The 26,941-nt window shown below is 41.2% G+C and overlaps 1 protein-coding gene across 10 annotated transcripts in view; it reads left to right on the plus strand.

Annotated features, from left to right (window-relative positions):
* Positions 1 to 26,941, plus strand: part of LOC119916164 (rho GTPase-activating protein 23-like) — an 83,381-nt gene that overhangs the window by 31,556 nt on the left and 24,884 nt on the right. For 6 of the 10 annotated variants that reach the window (XM_038736076.1, XM_038736073.1, XM_038736071.1 and 3 more), the window contains exons 2-4: positions 23,042 to 23,233; positions 26,300 to 26,330; positions 26,466 to 26,561. In XM_038736076.1, coding sequence (XP_038592004.1) covers positions 23,042 to 23,233; positions 26,300 to 26,330; positions 26,466 to 26,561 — 319 coding nt within the window. The remainder of the gene's footprint in view (positions 1 to 23,041; positions 23,234 to 26,299; positions 26,331 to 26,465; positions 26,562 to 26,941) is intronic. The other 4 variants (XM_038736072.1, XM_038736079.1, XM_038736075.1 and 1 more) reach the window with 1 other exon arrangement.

A 26,941-nucleotide genomic window follows, 5' to 3' on the forward strand; every position in this document is an offset into this window, starting at 1 on the left:
GATCTTTGTCTGGCTGTCCACTGACTCCTGGCCAATGACCTTTGCCCTCTATCCAGTGGATGCTGTGGGTGGTTTGATCTGGTGTTCACTTACAGCTGATGTCTGTTTCTGCTGTTCATTCGGTCTCGATTCTGTTTCACTGATGTCGTGTTCCACAGCTGCTGCATGTGACCACTCCTGTTTGCCCAGAGTACCCCATGGACCACATTGTGTTGGTTTTAGGAAACAACATGAATTTTCCACTGGAAAATTTAGTTTACAGCTGGTTTAAGCCAAATAAAATCCAAAGGCTAGTTACTTACAACACTGTCACTGCATCAAGCGGTGCGGTACCAGAAAAAATGTATGTACCCTGGAAATGTTGTATTAGGCGAAGGTATGTTTACACAATAGTCAGGGGATAACGCTGCACACTTTTGGGACAATCTTTCTTCAAAAGCAGCTGGTGTTACATTCAGTTCTTTTTCGTATAGGCATTGCCGCTATTAGGTTCATCACCCCCCGGTTAATCCCCCAATAGCAACAGCTCTTAGAGGGCAAAGTCTATACGAAATAGAATGTGGGGTTCCAATGCGTAAACAACGTTCAAGTCAGTGGGTACTTTATGGTATGAAAACAGATGTTTTCAGTACCAAAGCAAGTGTGAAATTAAAACATGCACACATGACCCACTTGCTGTTGGATTACTCACAAAAATGCTTGTTTTTGGTCACTAACAGAATACCTTACAGTATGTCAGACTAGTTTGTGGTATAGAACAATAATGCTACTGAGCTCTTGTTATCAATGTGTGTGTCTGTGTGGTATCCTCCACTGTTGTTTCCTTCCCTTCTCATAGTGCTGCATTCTTTGAAACACTACACCCAAACTGTTTTGTTCCATTGCCTCCTCAGACACACAGAGCCACTGTCTAATGTAGAACAACGGTCTTATACATCTGCCTGGGCTGGTCTGTGGTCAGTACTAGTCCACAGTAAAGACACAGCGTCTACAGTGCAGAAGCAGCAAGAGGGAGAACAGGGATTCTGATTCTGCTTATCGATTCTGGTTCTGTGTGTGGTTGACGGTGTACGTTCGCCACAACAGGCGATGGTCATTCACCTGCATTCGCACATGTGAGACTGTACACAGCTAATTAGCTTCCCACATGCATTGCACTTTGCCTTGTCGTTTTCTTCTTCTTTGTCTAAAGTAAGTCACACACACAAAAGTGTATTGCAGTCCATCTTTCAAGCTGTTGAACTCAACTCGACCAAGCTGATGTCAGAGCAGGTCTCTTCTCAGGGCACAACAATAAAGAAGCCTTGTCAGTGGTTACAGAACGTCCCATGCGAGTGTCACTGACTGCTGTTCATGTTGGATGTAGTGTTTTTTTTCATCCAGAGATGATAGTAATTCATTAAACATTATTGTCACTGTCAGCATCACTGACTGAGTTCTTGGCATATCTGAGTTTTGGGAAACAGTCCATCAAATTTCAGTATTTCAATGTGAAAAATGATTTGGCTGCACCAGTGCAAGTGACTATCAATTCTGACATCCAGGTCAAATATAGAGATTTACTGAGCTCCATCTCAAACTCTCTCAGTAGCAAATCATTAGCAAAGAGCAGCATTGTACAAAACATTCATGTAGCTCCTAATATTTAGCTGGCGCATGATCGTCTCTTTCACCAGTTAAAATTGAGGTTTTTCCGTCACTGATGATGTCGATTATGTTGATGATTATCTTGATGATCACTTATCCAGTGTACGGGGTCACAGGGGGGCTGGAGCTAATCACAGCTGACACTGGGCGAAAGGCGTGGTACACCCTGGACAGGTCGCCAGTCCATCAGACAGGGCCGCACATAGACAGACAACCAGTCACGCTCACGCCTAAGGACAATTTAGAGTCACAAATTAACCAAGCCTGCATGTCTTTGGATGGTGGGAGGAAGCTGGAGAGAACCCACGCAGACACGGGGAGAACATGCAAACTCCACACAGAAAGGCCGGGAACGACCAAGGTTTGAACCCACGATCTTCCTGCTGTGAGGTGACCGTCCCATATAGTCCCATATAACTTCCATCCATCCATCGTCAACCACTTATCTTGCGTACAGGGTTGCGGGGCCATATAACTTAAGCTGCTGAATTTATTTTTGTTTCAGTGGTAACATGAATATTGCAGGGGCTTTACTCCAGTGGCCTATTTGTGGTTGCTTGGTAGGGCAGAAGGTAAAATGTGTCACAACATGCCATTATAGTAAAAAAAATCATTGCGGGGGTACAGAGATGCAAATTATATTCTCCAGATGTAAGACAACATGTTTGGTACAGAATCCAGCAAAAATCATTACCATACCTACTGAAATCATGACTCAGCGCAATCGCAATATCTGTCAGAATAATCGCAAAATGTTTTTGGTTTTTTGCAGATCGTTCAGGTCCATTGCTTGCTGATTTAGGAATTGTAGGTGTCTCTGGCAAACACTTAAAATCAGAAGATGCTACGATTAAATGTAGATAGGTTACCGTAGTAAAGGCTGGACTACAAACGAGCTGTTTTCAGGCAGTTCAGAGCAGAGTTTGCTGTGGGAGATGGGAACTCCCTTTGGGCTGGACTTTGGGCTTTTTCACTTTGCAAACCTTTTACATGCAAAAGGCATATAACTCAATAAAGGAGAGGGAAAAAGTTAAAAGTTAGTTTAGTGAAATGGGGAGTGTGCATGTTTGTTGTGTTTGTAAAGCATGCTGATTATTTGGTTTGGTTTCAGAATGTTATGGTAAGTTGGTCAAACACCTGAAATATAACACAGTTTTGTTAAAACTTCATTTCAATTTAAAGATGACATGTCCCTCTGTGAATTGAAAAAAGATGAGACATCTTGAAGTCAGTGTATAACCATAAGAATGCCCTGTCTTTGAGTGAAAAGATTGGTTTCTACATTCCTGAAAAGAGACAATATACATCTGTATATGAGGGTTATTCAGACAGCAGCTCTCTCTCAGATGAAAACAATTCAAAGAAATGCTTAAAATGTTGACGTTATTTTTAGCTTAGAACGATTTTCACAGTTGACTAAAAAGAGGTCAATTAGTGACATTTCCCTGAATTCAACTGGGAAATATTACAAGTGCATGCGTCCTCCTTTTATTCAAGTGTATGCCTCTAATCTGACCCATCCTACTCATGTGAGCACATGGTCTGTGCCTTATATACATTTTTTGTTTAGCCAACAGGATAAGACAGACATTAGGTAGATGTTCAGTGTCAGTAGCACAGCTGTAGGTCAAGACAGGCACATAGTCTCTTTCACCTGAAGGTAATATATCAGTTAAGCTTCTGAATTGTGCAGCTGAACTGTTTGTTTCAGTGGTAACAAGACTATTGTAAGGGCTTTACACATATTCTTCTCCGTGTGCTTTTTGCAGCCCAGTTGACCAGTAAGAACAGTTGATTGTCTGGTTGTTCAATCTCTTTTTTTGGCCTATTTTGCCTAAGGTGGCCTTAGGCCACATCCTCCCTCATTACACAAATACATATCAACTGAAATGCTTAAACATCCAATAAGCATTCAACTTTAAACAGCTTGGGGTTGGAAAGTATGCATAAAAATGATATGGTCAAAATACTCACTTGCCTAATAATTGTGCACACAGTGTAAAATCATGCAATTGCAATATAATTTTTGCATATTCAGCCCTGTTGCTTGGTGATTTAGGTATTGAAGATCATTGTAGGTGTCTCTGAATGAGATGAGCTAACTGTCTAAGATTTCAAAGTAAAGTAACGATGTTAGCATAGACTGTATGGCTGTTAGAGACCTCTACAAATAACTTAACATGACACAATGGGCTTTGTGTATCTTGGATTCAAATGTAACTTCTGGGTAAAAAACACTGAGGCCAAAGCATTAAGAGTTAAAACCAGTGTAAAGCATGATTATTTGAATTGTGCTGTAAAAGTCACTGTGTGCAGAAAGGGTGAGGCTGTTGTGGATCCATTTGAGTAGCGCCATGGAATGGCTCTTTGTAATGCAGTACTGCCCACTTGTGGCTATATAGTGGATTCAGTGGGATTCATCTGTCTCATGTCTCCTGTGTCATGTCTCTCATTCATGACTCTGCTGTGTGTGTGTGAAGGAAACAATCATCTTCAGCATTGTTTGTATTCTCTATTGATTAATAGAAAGCTGCTGAGTGGTGCTGGTACATACATATATTGTTAATGTTTTGTATTAGTCAGTGAAATATAATTGATATTTGAGGACTTTACCAGTGTGGTTAGAGTGTGTGTGTGTGTGTGTGTGTGTGTGTGTGTGTGTGTGTGTGTGTGTGTGTTACAGCACTTGCATGTGGTATTGTTGAGGGGCTCCAGGGTCTCTATTCAGCGTCCTCTGCTGCTGTGTTAGTGAGTTTAGTACTGTCATCAGCCTCCTCTTTATCCCTCTATTCATCCTGTCTCTCTTTGTCTGTGTCTCTTTTCTCTCTCTGTCTGCCACTCTCCTAAAAACAGTTGTCAGTTTAAATTAATTTGAGCTTTCTTGGAATTAATGAGACATTATATCCGAGTATACAGTATATTTTAGGTTTTGCCCTAAATTACAAGACAAGTGTTCTAACAGTCATCCCTCAAGTTCATCCAAACAATAAGACATAATCTAAAATCTTGTCTGGCATGACAACGAAATTTTTGTGTAAAAACTATAGATTAGATTCTTTATTGCCCTTTTCAGGAAATTTGTTTCCACCATCTATATCGACATTACCTCACATATACAACATGAACATACATAGCAATGTGCTGTACATTATTTGCAGAAATTGACACCCAAACAAAGGGGGAACTTATAGACATATAAAAAAAAATCTTGTGTTACTTTCTCAACCTCCATCTGTTTTCTGGCTTTATTGCCAGAACATGTGTTATCTCTGACATAAATACAGTCATTGGAAGATGAAGACGGGTTTTTTGGATTAAAGAGCCTCAGACCGCGATCCACCCGGCCCAAACAACCGAACCAGGTGCCACGGGGGGTGTGGTGATGACTCAGAGGAGAAGAAAGAGAGCCATTTGGACTTAATTCTGCTCCTAAAGATGAAAGATCTGGACAAAATGGGTCTCATGTTGACCAAACAACGGAATTCAGAGCTTTCTTGTGCCCACAGCGTTACAGAGACCTGCCCCATCAACATCCCGGATCAAGCATTCGGCAGGTGGTCCATATTCCGAGCAGTCAGCGCAAGACTCCGGCAGCATGAGTGGAGGTGTTTTACATCGATGATGCTTGGTGCACAAATGCAGTCAAGATGGACTGTTTCCCAAATGTAAGACGTTGTTTATTGTGAAGATGAAACTTTCCTATTATCTTCTGGTTGCTGCTGTTTACATTCACCCCAGAAGCAAATTCAAAAAATGCACTGTTGAATGTTAGGGGTGTATATGTGTCTGTATATAAATAACTTTATATATTGTTTTTATTTTTTATCATATTTTTATATAGGCCTACACTTAATTATATTTTGTATGTGTAGCATGAAGGAACTACAGATTTTGTGCTGTATAATGACTGACAAACAACTTTGTACCTTGTATTGTCTGCTACGTAGCAGAAGGGAGTTACAAACTTTACAACATGTTGTAATGTGATGAATAAACCTACCTTGTAACTTGTACCTTGTACTCTTCTGGACAGAGACATCAGATAATGTACCTGTAATCTGCTGGAGTCACTCTCCCAGTTTAGTAGTCACAGTCTCTAATGTGCCTATTACCACTGGGACCACTTTGGCCTTCATCTTCCACATCTGTTCCAGTTGTTCCTTCAGCCCCTTGTACTTATCGATCTTCTCATGCTCCTTCTTCCTGATGTTACTGTCAGCTGGGATCGCCACATCTATCACAAATGCCCTCTTCTGATCCTTGTCAACCACCACTATGTCTGGTTGGTTAGCCAGTAACTGCTTGCCAGTCTGGAACTTGAAGTCCCACACGATCTTAGCTCTACTGTTCTCAATCACTTTTGGTGGTGTATCCCATTAGGACTTGGGGAGTTGCAACCCATACTTGCACAGATGCCCCTTTACACTACCCCAGCCACTTGCTTATGCCTCTCAGTGTATGCTGTCCCCGCTTGCACTGTACACCCTGCTACTATGTGCTGGACTGTCTCAGGGGCATCTTTGCACAGCCTGCACCTTGGGTCGGGTGTGCTATGTAAATCCCTGCCTCTATGGATTTCGTTCTTAGGGCTTGTTCTTGTGCTGCCATGATCAGAGCCTCTGTGTTGTCCTTCAGGCTGGCCTTTTGTAGCCACGGGTAGGATCTCTTGATATCAGCCACTTCCTGTATTTACCGATGATACATCCCAGGACGGGGCTTGGTCTTCCACACTATTTTCTCTTCTTCCTAATCATCTTCTGTCTTCTGCTGCCTGAGGCACTTGTTTAGCAAAGAAAACTTCCACACACTGTCTAACTTGCAAAAAACTATTGACACAACGTTTCGGTGCAAGGCCTTCATCAGGCAAATGGTGTTACTAAGTGTGACTTGTTTGTATACACCAATCACCTACTTCCTACATCAAGTAAGGCACCAATTACAAAAACATTCATTCATATTTCCATGGGATGAGTGTAAATTTCTGTATACTGAATGTTCATCAAAACAATATCATAATCTGCACTCATGAACAGACATACTCTCAAATCTTACTGGTACCCTCTATATCAATAGACAAATAGCTTAGAGGAAATATAATAAACAACAATAGATAAATATAGGAAATCATAATACATACAACATATGGCCCAAAAAATAGGTCCAAAAGACAACACTATCAAACTTCAGTATAGATATAGTCTAACAATGAAAATTATAACATTTCTAGAAAAAACACTGTTAATGTTAAAATCTCCACATTATGTATACAACAAATGACTTGTGGCATCAGTGCATACATATATAAATGAACACAATCAACAGGACACAATATTTTTTGATGGTCCTGATAATATATGTACATATTCATACGTATCCAGGACTGTTTTGGTTTAAAACAGGGGAGCCCTCAGGTAAATCTTAAGTAACAAAACACAGCCTATATATAAATGAGTAGAAATGTAGAAAATCACAGGAAAATGTTAAGCAGCAATTCATCATTGAGTCCCTTTGGAGCCAATGTTTGCAAAGTATAAATCCAGTAAGCCTCATGCTGTTTAAGTAATTTATCGTGGTCACCGCCCCTAGGTGGTAGGGTGACCTGTTCAATGCCACAGAACTGAAGTGAAGCAATATCATGGTGAGCATCATTGAAGTGTACAGCTATGGGGTAAACCTGATCATTTCTGCGTGTAGTACTTTGCGCTGGCTGATCCTTTGTTTGAGTTTTCTAGTGGTTTTCCCAACATAAGCAAGACCACAGGGACAATGTATCATGTAAATCACGTGTGGATGCACAAGTGATGACACCGTTAATGGGAAATGTTTTGCCTAGTTACCCTTTGGAAGAGGGTGTAAGCGTGTCTGAATGTCCTGAGTGGGATTGGTCTTGTACTCCAAATTGGCACGGACCAAATGACCCTTATATTTTACCCCCTTTTTGTAGAGGTGGATCTCGAAAAATAGATGAAAGTTCAGGGTCCGACTTTAAAATGTGCCAGTGTTTTTGAAAAACAGATCGGATGGCAGAGGAGTGTTGAGTAATGCATGTTACAGAGAATTTCTTGTGTTTTTTAGCACTCTTTTTGAGTAAGCTGGAATGCGTTTTCTTAAAGCCAAATCATATGCTTGATCGATGTGAAGGGTACCCCCGCTGGGCAAATCTCTTTTTCATGTCTAACGCGTTTTCAATTTAGTCCTCCGTGGAATGACAGATCCTTCTCAGTCGAAAAAATTCACTGGTAGGCAGACTATTTTTAAAAGGAGTAGGATGAAAGTAACAAAGTGTTTTTGTCAATATCTTTCCGATAAAGAGTTGTAATGATGGAGCCGCTGTTGTTTAGAACCCACATATCTAGGAAACTCACTTTTTCCTTATTATAGTTAGATGTAAATTGAAGATTACTGTTGAAACTGTTCAACAAAGGTACAAATTCTGTAAGTTCGTCTGAACTACCATTAAAAATACAGAAGATGGCATCTATGTATCTGTACCATTTTACAATCCTAGACAAATGTGGGTTCATAACTGGATTCAAGACAAGTTCCCTCTCAAAAAAACAACAACAAATAAATTAGCATAATTAGGTGCACAAATGGTGCCCATGCTTGTGCCTGAAACCTGCAAATAGAAATCATCTTAGTAGAGTAGTTACTAAGTTACAACTTGCTAAAATAGTTGTATTTCATGACAAAATTTGCTAGGTCAACGATAAGTTGGTTAGGATGGTTGGATGTACTGTTCCGGCCCTGTAAATAAAAACTTAGTGCCTCCAGACCGTCTTCATGTGGTATATTGGTATAAAGGCTCGTGGATCTTATTCCTGCCATTTGGCTGGGTTCTCAGCACCTGTCTTACCTCCTGGAGGTATTTGGTTGTAGCTGTCCTCGTTGCCTTCTCATCATGGCTCCCATTAACCTGTGGAATGCCCAGGTAGGCTATTTGTCGGTGTCTTGTATGTCTGCTATCCTGCCTTCCGCTGTAGATCCTGGTGAGGTGGATCAGTGAGTCCACGTCTCGTTCCTTCTTGGCATACAGCTTAATGTCATCCATGTATAGGAGGTGGCTAATGGTCACTCCACTTGGAAACTCCACTGTATCCATATACACTCTTTGCGATGATCTGGAGTAAGCAGAACAGCAGCGGGGACAGTGCATTAACTTGGTATATGCCGCACATGATGGTGAGTTGTGCGATGGCCTTGGAGTTGGATTCCAGTGTTTTCCCGCATTGAGTTCTTGATGAAGGTTATCAATGCTGTTGGCCTTGTACAGTATAACCAAGCACTCTAGTATCCATTTGTTGCGCACTGAGATCCAAGCTTTCTTGTAGTCAATCCAGGCACTGCTCAGGTTTCTCTGCCTAGTCTTAAGCTGATGATACACGGAGCAACTTTTAGAGCAATTGTGCAGTGCAACGTTGCCGTCAGTGGTAATGAGTAAAGATTACCGCCGTAATCCCCTTCCCCCACCACTCCTCCACCCGCCCCGTACCGCCCCTATCCGTTCAAAACATAGTCGGACTTGCCACTAGCAAGATTGCCCAGCAACATTGCTCAAAAAGTTGCCCCGTGTATCATCAGCTTTAGAGTCTTGGGTGATTGCTCTTTTGACTAGTAGCTGGTGCTCTGACCCTTGTTTCCAGTGACCTTCTGAGCTTGGCTCATGTATTGACTCATGTGTCTAATCAACTTAGCTGCTATGATGCCTGAGGAGTGTAGAGAGGCAGGTTATTGGCTGGTAGTTTGAAGGTGTTGTACCCTTGTTGGTAGGGGTGGACAATATGGCAAAAATATCACATCATGATATTCTTGATCTTATCACGATTCCTTTATTTAAATGTTGGTTTTTAAGATTATTTTGCAAGTTAGCGGTTTATTGGTTTAAAAGAGAAAAATAACACTACTTTATTAATCGTATACAATGTAGCGAGTAATTCATTCAAACAACAAAGAACTGATTCATTTTGGTCTTTTAATATACATTTATTTATTTGATTTTCCCATTAATGAATGTGCTGTTTGCTTCTGCATAATTAAAAATACAAAGACAGGGAGGGACATGTTGACAGATATTAAGTGGCACTGAATGTGTGTTAATTCTGTAAACGCCGTTTCAACGCGATAACTAGCCACAGATACAGACAGATACAGTTAACTTAATAGCGGTTTAGCAAAAGTAAATGTATCTTTTCATCAAGACACTGTAAATCACCTCGGTACTATATTTCTGTTAGTCTCTGTGTTCAGTCCCGTTCATGCCACGTTCACTGGGAGGCTGCTGAGCGCGGTTTCGTTGCCCGCTTGCTCTTTTCTGGTCTTGGTGCCCAATCTGGAGCCACTCGCTGACATTATTCTGGCTTGAAAACCTCCAGTGCTTGAGTAGAGGTGTAACGTTAAACACAATACACTCCCCAGGTGCTCAGAGCTTCCAGTCCGGTCACTAAGCTAACTGAGCTAATTATATAACAGCAGCTAGTTAGCCTTGGTTAGTGGTTACTTTAGCAACAAGGAAGACTTTCTGTTCATCAACAAACTCCATAAATCACAGAGAGTTGAGGCAGAGCAGCCGGGGGACATGGGAAACTTCTTTGTTAATTTTATGATGCCCTACAGTTACAGTGTTTCTTTTGTGGACAGCGGAGGAAACAGGCAGCGAGGCAGCTGACTTGCGATGTTGACAGAGCAGCTGTCAACTGCGTGCACTGTAGCATGATACTAACAATCTCTCTGAAAAGGCAGATGGAAATATTGTAATCGTTCACGATCTATTATCGCAATATCACACACTGCTACTTGTGGGGATCCTTCATGATCAGGATTGTCCTGCCCTGGGTTAGCCAGTCTGGGTGAATACCTGTTGTTAGCAGTTCACTCATTTGTCCTGCCAGGTGTTTGTGGCGCGCTGTTAGCTTCCTCAGCCAGGAGGAATGGATCGTGTCAGGTCCTAGTGCTGTCCAGTTCTTCATGCTTGAGACTTGCTGTTTGATATAGCCTTTGTGATGATGACTGGTTCTTGTTCTGGGAGGTTGCTGTGTTCTGTTCTTAGTTCCTGCTAGCTAACTCACATCTGTCTGGACTTTGATCGGATCTTCTTCTCCATGGGGGTAACTCTCTGCACGATGCCTTCTTGATTATACCCAAGGATTACTGTTGCAGTGGTAAATATGAGTTCATTGGTTTCTGTGATGGTGGTAGTAGGGATAGTGAGTAGAGCTGAGTTCATATCTGCAAGTATCTCTCCTCAGCTCAGTGGATGCAGTTCTTATGACTGGTGGTGGGCTGTCATCAAATTCTTTAACACTGCTCTACTGTATCAGAGTCAGTTCAGTATATCCATGCTGCTCAGTACTTTTCTTATTCTGTTGGAGCCTCTCAATCTCCAGCTATGATGGTAGCTTCCTTCTATTGATGTTAGATCTTTGGGTTACCAGCTTCTTAGTCAGTGTGGATATTGGCCGTATACTCATTACATGTAACCTCTCTCCTTGGGCTGTTACAGTTGCATTCCACCAATGCAGCATTCTCAGTCCTTGTCCATGTGTGTCTTGTTCCAGTAGGGCCCCAAATTTGCTATTGAAACGGGCTCCCAGGAACTTAAGGCCATCACTGCTGATTGGACAACTCCATGATATTAAACTGAATATATAGCAAATTGTGGTTTGTGGACTTTTAGTCCTAAAAGCTGCAGTTGCCATTCTTTTGTCAGTTCAGTCAATAATAAAAAAGTATAGTGCTTGTTGTTCATCTCAGATGACTTTGCCTTTAATGGCTTTTAAAGCCCACAGGGATTATCTCATTCTCTGTGTTCCTCTCTCATCTAACTTAGCTGTCCGGTTGAGTCGTTCCTCCCTCTCTCTCCCTCTCTCACCCTCTCTCTGTGTCTTCTCCTTTAGACTGAGATCCTGGCTGACAGCTCTTTATTTTCCTTGCTCTCTGCTTTGTTCTTCTTTCTACTCCTTCTCTTGCACTCTCTCTCTCACCCTTCATTCTGCCCAAATTTAAGCACTCACTTGACCCCAACTGCAGAACATCTAGAAGTTTACAATAAGTAACAAACGTGGGTTTGTTTGTCCTGGAGCTGATGTCAGGACTTCCGCTCTTTATATTGCTGAATGGCAGAAGTAAAGACAGTGTGACATCCAGTTTGACGATCCACTTTTGTTAAATTAGTTAGATTGTGCTATTAGAAGTTTCAGAATGATTTTGAATGAGATCTTTTAGAAATAGAACCTGGAATGTTAACTTAAACTTTCAATGCTTTCTATAGCAGGTGAGCTAACCAGTTAGCGTAGCCTGTTAACTACTGAGTGGTTTTCAGCCTTATTATTGCATGATTATCTGTCTTTTCACAAGTTGCTTCATGAACATTCTGCCTAGAACAATCGATTCATTGATAGATTTGATAACTGCATTTGACTAGATGGCTTGTTGTTGTACCATGATGTGAAGTAAAGAGAGAGCCAGGCAGCCAGAGAGATGCATCCCTCCTCACGGCCATCATGTGGTTGATCGCCCTCATACGTGAGGCATAAAGAATCAGGGCAGAACAGATGCATATTTTCCTCTTACTCACACATCACATTATGTTATTTTTGTTCTGGCTTGACTGCTACATTATTATGAGTCCTCACAGCCAGGACAAAAGCATTTTGTCATAAGTGCACAGATTGGTCACAATGTTTTTTCCAAACCAACACTCCTCAAATGGAGAGACACACGCAGTAATCCCAGAATAATGTTTGTTTGTTCGGTTTCAGGCAGCATAACTTTGACTGCACACGTTCTGTTTTACATTCATAATAAAGGAAAGGAACCATAAAGAATATAAAGGAAAGAAGTAGAAAACAGAGGAGGAGAGAAGCACAAAATAAAAGTATTGTAGAGGCAAAATAAGAGGAGAGAGAAGGACAGGAGATGAGAGATACAGAGGCTGCTGGATGATGTTTGCATGGATGTCAGCCTCGTTTAGCGTCTCTAAATCCCACTTCCCCCTCTTTATCTTGATTCTCCCTTTTTCTTGCTGTCTGTCGTTCTAGTTGCTCTCAGGTGTCAATGAAAAGAGGACTGAGGGGCTGACAGCACAGATAGAGCGGCTGTGGAGGGCTTGGAGAGGATGGACACGTGCACACACAGTCTGCCGTTCACAGTTAGAGTTATTTAAGAAGCACAAACATTTATGCTAGTTGACAGTAGTTTGGTTGTAAGAATTTTTTACTCTCTCAGACACTCACATTTGAACCAGACATATACACAGACTCACGAACTGCTACTAACATTTACTGACATTACTGATCAAAGGAACAGTTTAATATCTTGATAAATACGCTGAGATGAGAAGATTAGTGTCACTCTTGTGTCCGTGTGTTAAGTATGGAACTCATTTCAGGACGTGGTCAGCCTAGCTTAGCTGCAGTGTTGCATGACAGATAGATGTAATTTTTACATCTACCAAATGTGACGCAATGCATTGTGAGATTGTTAGCAAAAAATAGTGTACATGCCATATACTTTTTGTGGGCAGTTGTGCATGAATTTCACAGTGTCAGGTTAGCTGTATGCTCCTGCTACTAGTCTTAACCGCGTCCCGTCTCCTGGAACATCTTTACAGTTTTTCTCAGTCGCTTTGGTGCATTTCTCGAATCATCCTTAACATTTGCAAAACAGTAAGTGCATTTCTCAAACCAGGTAGTGCAAACGGCACAACACAGTGGTTTACCTGCAAAAGCCCACAACTTGCTCAAAATCCTTAGTCTATCTCTCAAAAGCAAATCTTTATGTCATTGAACTTGTCAGTGCCATCAGAATAACAAGTCCTTGTGTCTTGTTTATGAACAAGCAAGTCAAAATGTTTAGCCATCTTGTCAATATAACAGTGTACTCTCTAAGTATTTTCTGATGTACACTTTGGCTAAGATTTTGATGACCATGATTGAAAATGCACACGGCTGTACTTTTTTTGTATGGCATATCACTTTCACCAGTACAAAGTTATACATTGCAGGAGAGAGGACAGGAATCACAGCTATGCTTTTACTGTTCGTACTGTAATTTGTTGACAAAGCATGTCATTGTAAGAAGAAAAGAAAGAGACAGGACTGCTGCATGGGATACACCCCTTTGGCTGACGTTCCGGTCTTTTGTATCACAGATTCTCTTCCACATCACAACAGATATCTTCATCAATTCAGGTTTACACATTTACAAAAAAATTAGACATGTATAGAATGTCTATCTATATATATTACTGCTGACTGTGTATTGTTACTGTTTACTGGTATTGAGTATTGGTATGAGTGTTGTATTGTGATGTTGTTGTGTTGATGTTGTTGTCTTACTTTGTTTATGGTCCTTAAGAAACAACATTTTGTTTAGCTACAGTATATACTTGTAGGCAAAGGATATGAATAAAGTATTTGAACTTTGATTTTTGATAACGTGTTCAACCATTTTGCATGTAGTGAATAATGCAATGAATTTATGCCTAGATGTTTTGGGGGGTTATTCAACAGAGACTGGTATAATTGTGATCAGCATGACATAAGCAATTGATAATGTAGGAAACAGCAGACAATTGTACATAATCATTTGCATCAGTGTGTCAAGTCATTTGCAATTTGTTTAAAACAATGAGAAAGTGCTTTTGTGATGTGCACAAGTGACAAGATGATGTGGAGGTTGAACAATTAGTTTTGAGAATTTCAATTCTGATCTTAGAAATGCACCAAAGCGACTGAGAAAAACTGTAATGCACAGACATGTGATTGATATCAATCTTCTCATATCACTATTAGGGATGAAACAGTATGAAAATTTCAGATCACGATTATAGTGACCAAAATGTTATCAGTATTATCACGGTATTGTAAAAATGTGCCGAAAAACATTAAAATGTACTGATACACACACTGAAACCATTTCAACAAGTTTTAATACAATTGCCATATTGTTTGCATAAAAAATAAAATAACAGCAAATACCTTTTGTAAACATATGAAAATCATCTAAGTGTGCATTATCAAGATTTTATATTTTATATTATATAGGTAATACAGTGACCCCGTGGACAATTACATGAAAACAAATAAGTCTTTAGAAGAAAGTGACAGTAACTGCAATGAGTCTGTAGCGTTTCTAGATCTGCTGGTTGGTTGAACAGCGTAACGTGTTGTCATGCGCAGTGGACCAATAGACTCTGCCGACACACGACGCACACAGCAGCAGAACAACGTGTAGCAGAGCAGCAACACTGAGAGCTTCAGGTTACACGCTGTTAGCAAGTCAGAGAGACAAACCAAAGCTAAAAGTTAACTCACCCTGCGTTCACTGTAAGGTCATTTTCTTCAATCAAGTTTCCCTCAGCTCTTTCATAAAAACTAAAATACGACCGGACTTCAGAGTGACTGAAAAATCTCCAGCAGCGCCGTCTTCCGCCGTGTTGTTAGGTTGTCATCGACCCAAACAAACCCACGTTGTATTCTGTGCATGCGCGCCTGCTTCTGGGAGACGCTGGACAGTGTTTGCCCTGAGATTATAACAGCGTGGTTCATGGTATTAAACATATCATGGTAATTAAAATGTGTACTGTAATAATAACCGTCTGGAATTTTACCATGGTTTACCGTTAAACCGGTACTCGTTTCATCCCTAATCACTATAGGAAAGAATGTCACGCTGTGCCGGTCGGCCATTCTTTGTGTTGCACTTTTGAGTTTAGTATCTGCTTTATTTCTCTGAGTTATTGTTTGGTCAGTTCATTATCTGTTATTTAGTTGGTCTTTGATTCCATGTCATGTTCTTAGTCTTGTACTTTAGTTCATGTCTTTAGTGTTTACTCCTGGTCTTGTGTTCTCTGTTAAGCTCTGTACTGTGTTCTAGTTCTGTGTTCTGATAGTTAGCCTCATGTCTGTCACCTGTGTTGCTCCCGCCCTGCTCGTTAGTCCCTGTGTATATATACCTGGTGTTTCTGTCTTGTCTTTGTCCGGTCATTGTTCATGTTACCCCCCAGTCTGTCTCTCGTTTCACTGCACCGCCTCTGCCTTGCGTCCTGCATTTGGGTCCTCCAACCTGCCTCCACAACACCCATCGTGACAAAGAAGGCAAAAATGCTCACAGATCGAGACCAACATGGTGCCGAATAACATCGGTTCATAACACGTGTTCACTGTTGCTTTACCTGGTCAGTGCTTGGAAAATATCCACTATGTCCATGTCTTCTACCATAATACCAGTTAATTTCTGTTTCTCTGGAAAGTGCTAAGACTATTAATGTAACTGGGTGGTCCAGCCAAGTCAGAGTTTTTCCTGCATAGAGAATTTTTTGCCGCCCCCAAAGACGTTTTAGGTAGTGCAAAAAGAAAATCTCCAGCGCTAAAATGCTATCAATTTATAATAACCAAAGAACTGTTGAGCAAGCAGAACATAAACTTAAATATGACGTCTTTGACTTCCAGTAGTCACCTCTCCTCCCATCCATAGCCGCTGTATTTCACACATGCAGCTGGTGCTGGATTGATTAAACCAGCTGCTGCATTGTTTTAACTGTGCCTGAGCGATCCACTACGAAACTAGTGCTAATAGGAGACATGACTCTGCACCCCTCACATTAACCAAACAGAGTATTTCCAGTCGGTGAGAAAGCATCTGACACAACAATCTCTTTTCTTGCCTGCAAATCTCTTTCGGCAGAGACAGACAAGGGAGAAGCTCGGTCCCTTTCATGCAGCCATGTGCATAAAGTTAGCTTGTCAGTGTCTTCTTTTGTGAACCGACCAATCACAGCCAGGATGGGGCGGGTCACCAGTCATGGCTGATCAAGCTGAAAACCGATCTGTTAGTGCATCTAAAAAAATGCACATTTACCAAAATGTTTTCTTTGATCTGGTCCAAAAAATGTCTACAAAATACACCATGGGATAACACTTATTTCAACATGGCCTCAGAAGTAAAAAGACAGACATAAAACATTTAACATGAAATGAAACTAAAACTAAATTGCACAATATTAAATATCCAATACGCCTAAATATAACAACAATTGACGAATAGCTCAGTAAGTAAGTAAAACTGAATTAATAACCCTCACTCCATGAATAAGCACTGACCTGACCTCTTGTTTTTGTCAACCTCGTGTTTGCTTCTGGCTACATTATTTACATTTGGCATTATACATCAATGCACACTGGCCCTGGTGTTGTAGTCATGTCGAGTGTGGACAGAACAGTGAAAAATGCTCGTCCTAGGTTCCCAGAGCCCAAGATGACGTCTTCAAATTGGCCGTTGTATCCAACCAAAGACATGCCTTTATTATTAATCAGAGAAACCAGCAATTCACTCACATTTCAGAAGCTGGAACCAGAGAATTGTTGTCATTGTTAAATGATCGGTTTAACACACCTATTTTGTTGTGTACTCTGGAGAGAGAGAGAGAGAAAGAGTAACATTGCTGCAGTAGCAGCAGCTACCAGGTTGTGAGTCTTAAAGGAGGAGACAGGCAGACCCAGTACAGAGAGAGAGAGAGAGAGAGAGAAAACATTGCTTTCCTCTGTACCAGTGGGCTGGACTGTGTAGCAAAAGGATGAGAGGAATGTGACTGAGAGTGAAAAAATAGAGAGGCTGTGCGGGGATGTCAGCAAATAGACCCAAGGGAAAGAGAGAGAATGAAAAGAGAGAGAGAGGCATGGCAGGCAGGGTTGAGAGGAGGGAGGACTATACTTAGACAGCAATAAAGATAGTCAGCCACAGCCAATGCTGCGCTATAGTGCCAGCATAGAGGGGGACACACTGGATCTAGCAGCAGCGTGGGATTGTGTCCAGTTCTAAAATCTGGTCTGACAACAAACTACCTTCTCAGCTCACCCGGTCCAGGAATTGGATTTAACTGGTCTAGGATGGATTTGCTTCTGAAATCCAGAGACGAGCACTAAATTTAAGCCAAATCGCATAGCAGAAACTAACCACTACTTCAGTGAAATGAGTGTGCTCGTTGTGACATGGAGACAATTCTACTCTGAAAGCTTTGAAGAGGACAAGTTGAAATTTGAGAGTATTATAGTTACCCTGGGGCCAACGCTATTTCTAATGCAGTTTCACATTCAAAGCGCAAGGATGCTATTAAAGCTGGTCTAAATGAAAGGTGAAAAAGAAGCAAAAACAGATCGAGATTTGATGAACGGCTGTTTTGGCCAAAGAAGTTGCCTTGAATTTCAAAGACAATGCCCACCTAAGGACTAGCTAAAGACAACATGGTAGACAACTGGACAAAATATGGCAAATTATGTCTAATCCAATCAAAAATTGGATGCTTTTCCTGGCTTTGGACTGGATCATCTTGGTTTGACCACTTACCTTTGAGACCCATGAAACAAATTCTGATGAGTTGCTAAAAAGAAGATATATATATACAAATGATGAAGCTCAAGCTAAAGCCAACTCAAGGATTACAAATTCTCACATTCAAGACTTGGGGTTCTGCATTTATAGTGCTGATTGTGACAGTTGAGTGGTAGACTTGCTGTGGAGAAGTGTGTTTTCTATTGGTTTACCCTTGATTGTCACTTCTGGCCATGATGCATCAAGCAGAGATTGTGCAGAGGTGACCAAATATCTCAGTTGTGGGGTCTGAAGGCTTGTGACCCCCTGGTGTTGTGTTTGCTGCACAGTACATGTGCGTATGAATGTGGAGGTGCTATGCTGAGGGTGTCGGGTGTCGCACCAGCTCCATCGGGCCACGAGTGGCGATTTCAGTGTTCTGTCGGGGTGGACTGTAGTGATGCTGAACCTCGCTGTATTTGGTTGGCAGTTTTAAGGGATGTTTCACCTCGTGCCTCACCCCGACGGATCCCCATTGTGTCCCCAAGAAGACGGGGCTCCCGGAGGGTCATGCACCGCCATCGCTTGTCCTTGGTAAGAAGGGAAACAGTTTTGGGCTGGGATTGCCGATGCCTGATTTCTTCCTTTCCCATATTAACTACCATTCAATTTTATTCTAGTCAAGAGTCAAAGAAATGTCTTGTCCGGATTGAAAAAATCTGAAACATGCTTTAGATCATCATTGGACTCTGAATTTTCAAGTCTGAGTTTAAAGCCAGACTCAAGAAATTCAAATGAACCATTTGGGGAAGAGCATCCGATCACACCCCCTTAGGTAGGAAGTTCTTACAAAAACATTATTGAACATGTAGATTAATTGTTTGAGGAATTTATATTAAAGTTATTAAAACATCTTTGGCTTTCTTGTTCTCTTTTTGTTAGCAAAAACATCCAAACCCACTTTATTCAAGAAAATCTTTTTCAAAAATTGAAGGCAAATCATCCTAACACCTAAGTTTTTGTGGGGACAGCATGAAGTGCCTCAGATCCATCGTTACATTTATTATGACAAAATACACTTGATAAAAGGAGCCCCCTTACATTCATTTATTTAAGTTTCTGATACCATGCATCTGTTGGGTCAGGCCATTGTTGGGCTGATATTGTAATTGTATTGTAATCTGATTCCAGCATTAGACCTTACTATCCATTATGAAGATGAGAAAAAGTGATCACTAGTGTTGTAGTACTCTTAAAACCACTTTTTGGTGGTCTGGGTCTCATCTCGGACTCTGATTTATTTGGTAACATCCTAACTTTGATTGGATGTAAAACATATTGCTTCAAATGCAACCAATAACCCTAATTAAAAATGTGTTGCATGGAAAAGGAGTGTTGAATAACGATGCTTAATTTGATTTCAGCTCTTAGTGTTTGTATGTGGGTGTTTTAATGGGAGTGTGGATCTTTCAGATCTATTTGAGAAGTACCTATGATCTCGTTCCACATTTTATTGTGTGTCATGTAATGTGGGGAACTGGTTTTGGTCTTGACTCTGTCTCGCCCTCCCTCGGTCTTGGTCTCAACTTGGTCTCAGCCCCTTAAAGTTTTGGTCTTGTCTCAGTCTCGAAAAACTCTGGTCTTGGTCTTGGCTTGGTCTCGGTTTGGGCGGTCTTGACTACAACACAAGACGTCACACAGTTGATGGCGTTTTAGTGCAAACAACATATTTAAGTCGAAAAACCAAGATTGATGCCTCTGGCCATTGTTGGCGATACCAGTTGGACAGGAGAGTGTGTACGACTGATTTAATGAGACACAAATAAGACTACAGATAGATATTACTACAGGTTTTACTTCTGTTGATGCCAAGGGCAGCCATCTTGGATTTTGAGGTCGGGGTTGGTGTGGTTCTCCTGACTTTCCGAGTCGGAAATCTGACTTAAGGGGGCGTTTCAGTTGAAATTTATGTCTTTGAACTTGGAAATTACGACTTCACACGTCAAATGGAACGCACCATACTATTCACTCTCCTTTTAGCTCTGTTCTGCTCTCCACCAACTCCTGAGAAAACATACCTGGATTTTTAGCTGCTAAATGTTCCACTATGTTCACCAGGTAGTTGTTAACTTTGTCTGCTGTTTGGTGCTAGGCAGATACTGTGAAAAAAATCTAGAATCCAACCATCTCTTCCATTTGACAGTTGTGTACCATTGCTGTTCTGTGGTATCATTCCAGTATACTGGATTAGCTTATGAATTTGTCTGTGGTCCATCCTTGTACATAGTAGCTTGACTGCAGCTCTAAAAACAGCCGTAGCTGTCATCTTTCTGAAGGGTCCTCATCTCCTGTCTGATCTGATGACTGTGGGCAGGTGTATTTCCGCCAGGGATGCTTCTTCCATCATCCTGCTTTAACCTTTACTGTCTGCTCTGATCAGTGCAAGAGAAGGATACCATTATTGACCGTGCCTGTCCTCCTCTACCGTGTGGGTTTCCTGGTTTTATAGGGAGTCAAAGTTCATTTCATTGCCGTGGGTGACCTTAACCTTTGTGAGGATAGGGGATACACAGAGTCGAACTATTGCCAGCCTGCCATCATCTACACATTTGGGGAAGATTCAGTATGTCGGTGCGTGTGCGTGTGCGTGTGCGTGCATCTGTGCGTGTGTTACGCCATAGCTGCGTGCCTCCTTTAGGTGTTATGTAATGTAGCACTGTGGGTGCCTGTTGACTAGCAGAGGGAAAGGGAGATGACGATGATGCCCTCACTACGCAAAGAGATTCATGTAGCTTTATATAATATGTGTATATGCAGGAAAGGGGTGTATGTGGTTGTGTTTTAGCATCGTATGTTCAAGTGTACATTTAGGATCGCACTGTTTCCAACTTGGCCATCCACTTCCCGTGTGAAAATCTAGCTTCTAGTATACACCGCGTGTGTGTGAGTGCGTGTGTTCTTTCACAAAGCGTCTGTCAGTATCTATTATGTGATATGTGTATGCAGGGGGAGTGTGTGTCTTTTTGCATTGTGTCACTCTTTCTCTCAGATGAGCTCATTCTGCTGTGGTCTAACTAAATCATTTCACTACTCAACAATACAGGTCTGCATTCCAAATACTGAATCCAAGAAATGGCCAGTGCTGTCGACAGAAATGTAAAATAAAATCTATGAAAAGTAAATTGAGTGAGTGGCGGTGTTAATGATGGGCTATATTTGAGTCAGCGCAATCAGGCAGTGTCAGGTAAAGACCAGGGTTATCCAGGGTGAGAGGGACAAGCCAAATACATTAAACAATATTATACTTTTATTATATTTGAACTCCTTTTACGAATGAATTACATTAATGATGGCCATAGGCTTTGACTTATTGTTGGTTTACTTACTTTCAAAACTGGAAACAACTTTATCTAAAATCCCTTTACTCATATAAAGGTAGATATGCTAATATATTCATTCCAATGGTGTTTGATATGTGGATGTTTTTCTACATTATACAGCTGTACAGTGCATGTGTGGCCTGCAGCCATGTTTGCTGCCTTGTTTAACCATATAATGGAAAAAGTAATCTAAAGATTGGCTGCCCTCTGGAAAGTGTGTCTCTTCCCTGCCTCTTTGGAACTATTTTTAGAGGTGAAGGTTTCCCCAAATCACGCCTCTGAAGGGCTTGGCCGTCCACTTCCTCTTCTCAAGAAACAGACTTCCTGTTGTTTTCGTAACTGGTAGAGTGGAGTGTTTTTTTGTGTATAATGAATGTGTGGGCTTTTCTGTTAGTAGGCCTATCAGTTTTGGTGCCAATGATGTGTGTGTGTGTGTGTGTGTGTGTGTGTGTCATTGTGTGGCCTTTCACTTTTTCTTCATAATCCAGCACTGAGAGTCTCACTGTTCAACGACCTGGTTTCCAGCAACAGCAGACAACTGCCTGCCACTGACAACACATACCACTGTATGCTGCCTGCCCAGCAGCAAGAGTGCACGTTGTAAACTGTCATTGAAATTAAACCTCTGTTAATAAATTGATGTGTAGCAAAACTCACGTATAAAAAACCCAGCCAATTGAAAGGCCCGCCTGAGTTGTAACTGATGGCTTTGCAGCTCTTTGGAGGACAATACTTCACATTTGCAGATTTGTCAACACATTTACAAATCTCACTACACTTGCAAATGTGAGATTTTGAGTTGTGTTTTCTTCCTTGTTTTTTTACACAATTACAAATCTGATGCCGCACACACTGATTGAGATGCAGTTACACAACTCTCCACTCACATTTGTAAATAGTACTGCTACAGTAATAGCTCCACATGTCTCATTCATGCACCATCACTGGTTTGTAGATCCCACTGTTCTTTATGTGTTGAATGTTTTAGTACTGTTGACTTTAACTTTAGTTTAAACTTTTGTTTTGTAAATAACAGTTCCCAGGCATGCTTGAGCTACAATATATTGCCTTATCAAGGCTGAACAACATCTGTTTTATCAACTAAATTGTGCAGAGCGTTGAAGAATCTGCTGCATCTAAAACACTGGCTTAATTATCACCTCCTAGCCTTTAGAAATATTAGTGGCTGTTTTTAGTCACACTTGTTGTGAAGCAGTATGCTCCCTTTGTCTATTGTCCATATGATGATATTTCCAGAGCACTGCTTATGAGGCCTAATCATTTCCTGTTGTTCCATGACTGTTATATATAAATGGTCTAGATTTTTAACTCTGCCATTGTTGGCTGGAGGTAATAAACGTGATTATAGGTGAAAATAGAGCTTCCTCTTTAGAGGGAGGGGGTCTGTGAAATTCCTTGCATTGGTGGAATTCTGCCTTGGTCAGATCTGGGCAGAGCACTCAGTGAATGGACCACATATGCCGACATCCACCCACTCACACTCCCCCTTAAATGTATTCAACTGTGGATAAAAACACAGTCACACACACAAGTTGAATGGAGACCCCTGAAAAGGATACTTACGATTTACTTGTAAGACTCACATGGTAACATTTTGTCAGTGTTTATTTCCTACAAAGAAGAAAAGGAATGCTAAGCGTTATTGATCTTGCCATCTTGAAACATCCATCTTCTCTTCTCAATAGGCTAAAGGGCGGCGAGATGGCATGGTGTCGTCCAATGAGAACAGGCGCCGGCCGCTGTCATCAGGTGAGGTGGAGGGCGTGCTGTGGCAGGGCCCACGGACCATTTTCATTCAGAAGAACTCGCAGGGATTTGGCTTCACTCTGCGCCACTTCATTGTCTACCCACCAGAGTCCTCGCTCCACAACATCAAGGTTAGTAGACTGTTCTGTGGCAGTGGACAAAAAAATTGTATATTTTAGTTGCATTATAATTTTATTTTAAAGGACCCCAGAAAGAACAGCCAATACTTATTGGCGTTTTTTTTTTTGTTTAGTTTGTTATTCATAAAAGATGGGATGGAGGAAGCAATAATATAATATTATTAAATATCTTTAAGGGAAAATAATAAGATTATAGGTAGAATCTGTTAGTTTACTTCCTCTTTGGGCTGTGACAGTGGAACGTCGTCCAATTTTCTGCTTAGGATTGTGAACTGAACGGCCACAGGGGTTTGGTGTTAATTGCTTTGTATGAGCTGCAGTACCTAGCTACAATCTTCTGGAAACATGATAGCATGCATAGTCAGAATGTAACAGACATGTTAACAGCAGGATTTTTAAAACCATTTATTTACATAATAAACATCTAGCTCTTCGTACTCGGATGTCAGATATGGCTGAAAAATCTACATAGAAGTCTGGAAGTTTGAGTTTGGAAAAGTATGGCTTTTTTTAAATGGAAAAGGTGCAGGACTATCAGCAGGTCAATATATTTAAGCTGGAGTGCAGAGGATGAATTGAGGAGTCTTCCTGCCTGAGCGAAGAACTGCTCAGTAGTCTGGTGTTACAGATACTTCTGCATTGCTTGGCTGTGGCTGGGGAGGGTATTGTCTTTTAGTATCCTTTGACTTTCACTCATGACAGAACTACAGCTGATGTGATGTGAACCCGTGGGGTCCTGTTTCATGTTCAGACACAAATCAGTGTCAAGATGGTGCTCGCCCTGAATTTTTCTTTTAGGAAATAAAGTACGAAAACAAACCACTATGAGGATTTCACTAGCAAGGACCACACAGTCAACAGGTATGATTAAATGATTTATTGATGATCGAAACAGAAAGATGTATGAGGCTTGCGGTTGCCGAAGACACATTCGAAAGCGTTATGGGGAAGCTACGATAAGGAAATCCGGCGTAGCACCCGGGCACGACGGACCCCCTTATAACACTATGGAGAGGAAGAAGATCAGGAGGCAGGACAGAGAAAGGGGTGGGGGGAGGGATGCAGGATATGAGAGCGAAGGGGAGGAGTTAGGACATGTGGGTATTTATGGAAATGCTGGCGATGACGTGGTTGATTTGTGGTCCCACCCCTGAAACTCTGCTGATTAGCACCACTAAATGAAAGGCTACTGAAACCTTTTCAAAAGTGTTGAGCATGGAGGGGCCTGTGGAGGAACTTCAGGATACCAGTGTTACAGTTTCACTTTCACTTGGCAATGAGTTTTACCCCTGTGGAAATATGGGAAAAACATCAGATAAGAATCCAGAGGCTAATTAGACATTGTATATTGGATGTTGTGTTTTATAATAATAGGCAGTAACAGCAAACCATGTGAACACAAAAAAAGTCACCACACAATTTTGTGCATTACAGATGTGAATTAATATGGTGATCATAAAGTAAATGGCCAGCACAGGCTGAGCATAAGCGATCACACAGAAAACACTCTCATGTAATGGGCCATCAAGAGCTAATCTGCTAAACTAACCACTACTCTAAAGAGCTAAAGCTATACCAAATGACAGGGTCATGTGGTCAACTAAAGCCAGCTTGAGGGTCTGTGTCACATTTTGAAACTTTATTACTTGCAGAACATTAAGCTTACTTTGTAATAAGCTTGTTGATAATCTTATTTGATTATCTATGAGGAGAAGATAATAAGAGGATTGATAAAAGTAGTTTGTTTTCTTATTTGTAATGTCAAACCAGCAGGTCTTGACTCCACTTCTGCTCTACAGCAGTCTACAGCAAAACATCCATAACTTTATACAGACCAAATTTCAAACAAATGAAAAATCATATGGGGAGTCTAATGTGTAAGGTCTTAAATAAATAGTTTAACAGTTTGTCAAATACACCTATTTGCCTTATTTCTGAGAGTGAGAAAAGAAGATTGATATCAATCTTATCTCTATGTGTACAATGAACAGAGGTGGAGTTAGTTATATCACATCTGTTTAATGGTACACAAACAGAAACGTAGGGTTGACAATTTATGGTTTTATAAATAACTTTCTCGCCGACCAGCAGTGAGGTCCAGCTTTCAGGTCGCCAGATTTGGTACCATCATGCCTGTACAGAAAACCAAAACCAGTGCTCTCTGACTGAATCTAGCAACCTGTGATATAGCTGGAGATGTACGGGATTATTTAAACAATCCCTGTGTAATCCTGTGTAAGTGAGCTTAAGAGGTGTTGGTTGGCATGTTTTTTTTTTCACTTTGGACAGAACCTGGCTGGCTGTTTCCCTTTACTTCCAGTGTTTATGCTATGCTAAGTTTAGCTAATTTCCTCCCCGCTCTAGCTTCATACAAACATGGAATTGATATCAATCTTCTTATCTAACTCTCAGGACATTAAACAGCTGAACAACAACCACAACAGCAATATTTGCATGTGTGTGTTATCTGTCTGTCTGTGGTCTGTGCGTATACCAGTGTACGTGGAAAAAAATTCTATGCTGCCATGTCAAACCAAAGTCCACAAACATCAGACAGGCTTGATTTTGTACTTGTGTGCACTTTCAAGGTGTTGTATATAACCTGGAAGTCAATCTGACCCTTTGTCTAAAGTGAGACAGGCCCTACAGCTACATACACTTATGGGTACTGTAGTACTGTAGAGGGTCCTTATGGCCTGGAGAGAGGTTGGTGTTGTGTAGCAGCAGGCCTCTGTCGGTGTGCAGAGCCCTTTGTGTGTTCAGGTCAGGAATGAGCTAAGTCAGCGAAGCATCAAAGCCTCGAGATAGACCCAGCCAGCAGGCCTGCCAGTCAGACAGACAGACAGTGAGACAGGCGGTCAAACTGACAGGGAGTCAGTGTGTCAGTCAGTGCGACATTCAGATACTCAGTCAAACTGTAAATAAATCAGTCAGACAGCTGACAGCCCAAACGTGCCTAGTCAGCTGGAGTCAGTCATTTTGGGTTGAGTGTGAGCCAAGCAGCGCCCCCCTGAGGTCCTCCACTCCTCTAACACCTGCTCTGCGTTTCACCCACAGGATGAAGAGAATGGAAATGAAACTGGAAAAGGTGAGTGTTTCAGGTCTCTGCCTAATGGCATTTAGTTTGGATGAATATATGAGTATCAGTGTTTTGTGGAAATTTTCAGTACCAGAAATGTTTGCTGGATGTGTGTGTCTGTGTGTGTGTGTGTGTGTGTTTAAGCAGGTTGTCAGTGGTCTTCTTTGGAGCCAATGGACACCATCTTCGTGAAGAGTGTGAAAGAAAATGGACCCGCCCAACAAGCTGGACTGTGTACAGGTAGAACACTCACACACACAGACATATAAATGTCATGTGATAGACATAAGATACAGCAGAGCTTAGGTCATCACACTCTTATCAGGTCCTCTGACTGTTCAGCTGCCTAAATCACAGTCTTCACTGTCAATTATTAATGAAATATTATTAAAAAAAGAAATATATATATATATGCTACATTTTCCTACTTTATTACTGAAACATCATCGAACATCACCAGCGTACACAGTCATTCTCCACTGCCTGTTGATCAGAGGTGGCGTACACAAATTCAAAGTTTTGTGAACTTTTGAACATCTGAAAGTACAATGTGTTCAAATGTCAGCTATTTCATTAACTTACCAGTAAGCGTGCTTGGGAAACTGAAAATTATTGGGGTT

The sequence above is a fragment of the Micropterus salmoides genome, unplaced genomic scaffold, assembly GCF_014851395.1.
Source record: "Micropterus salmoides isolate LMB-PRFRI ecotype aquatic unplaced genomic scaffold, ASM1485139v1 Ms_hic_scaffold_21, whole genome shotgun sequence".
Lineage (NCBI taxonomy): Eukaryota > Metazoa > Chordata > Actinopteri > Centrarchiformes > Centrarchidae > Micropterus > Micropterus salmoides.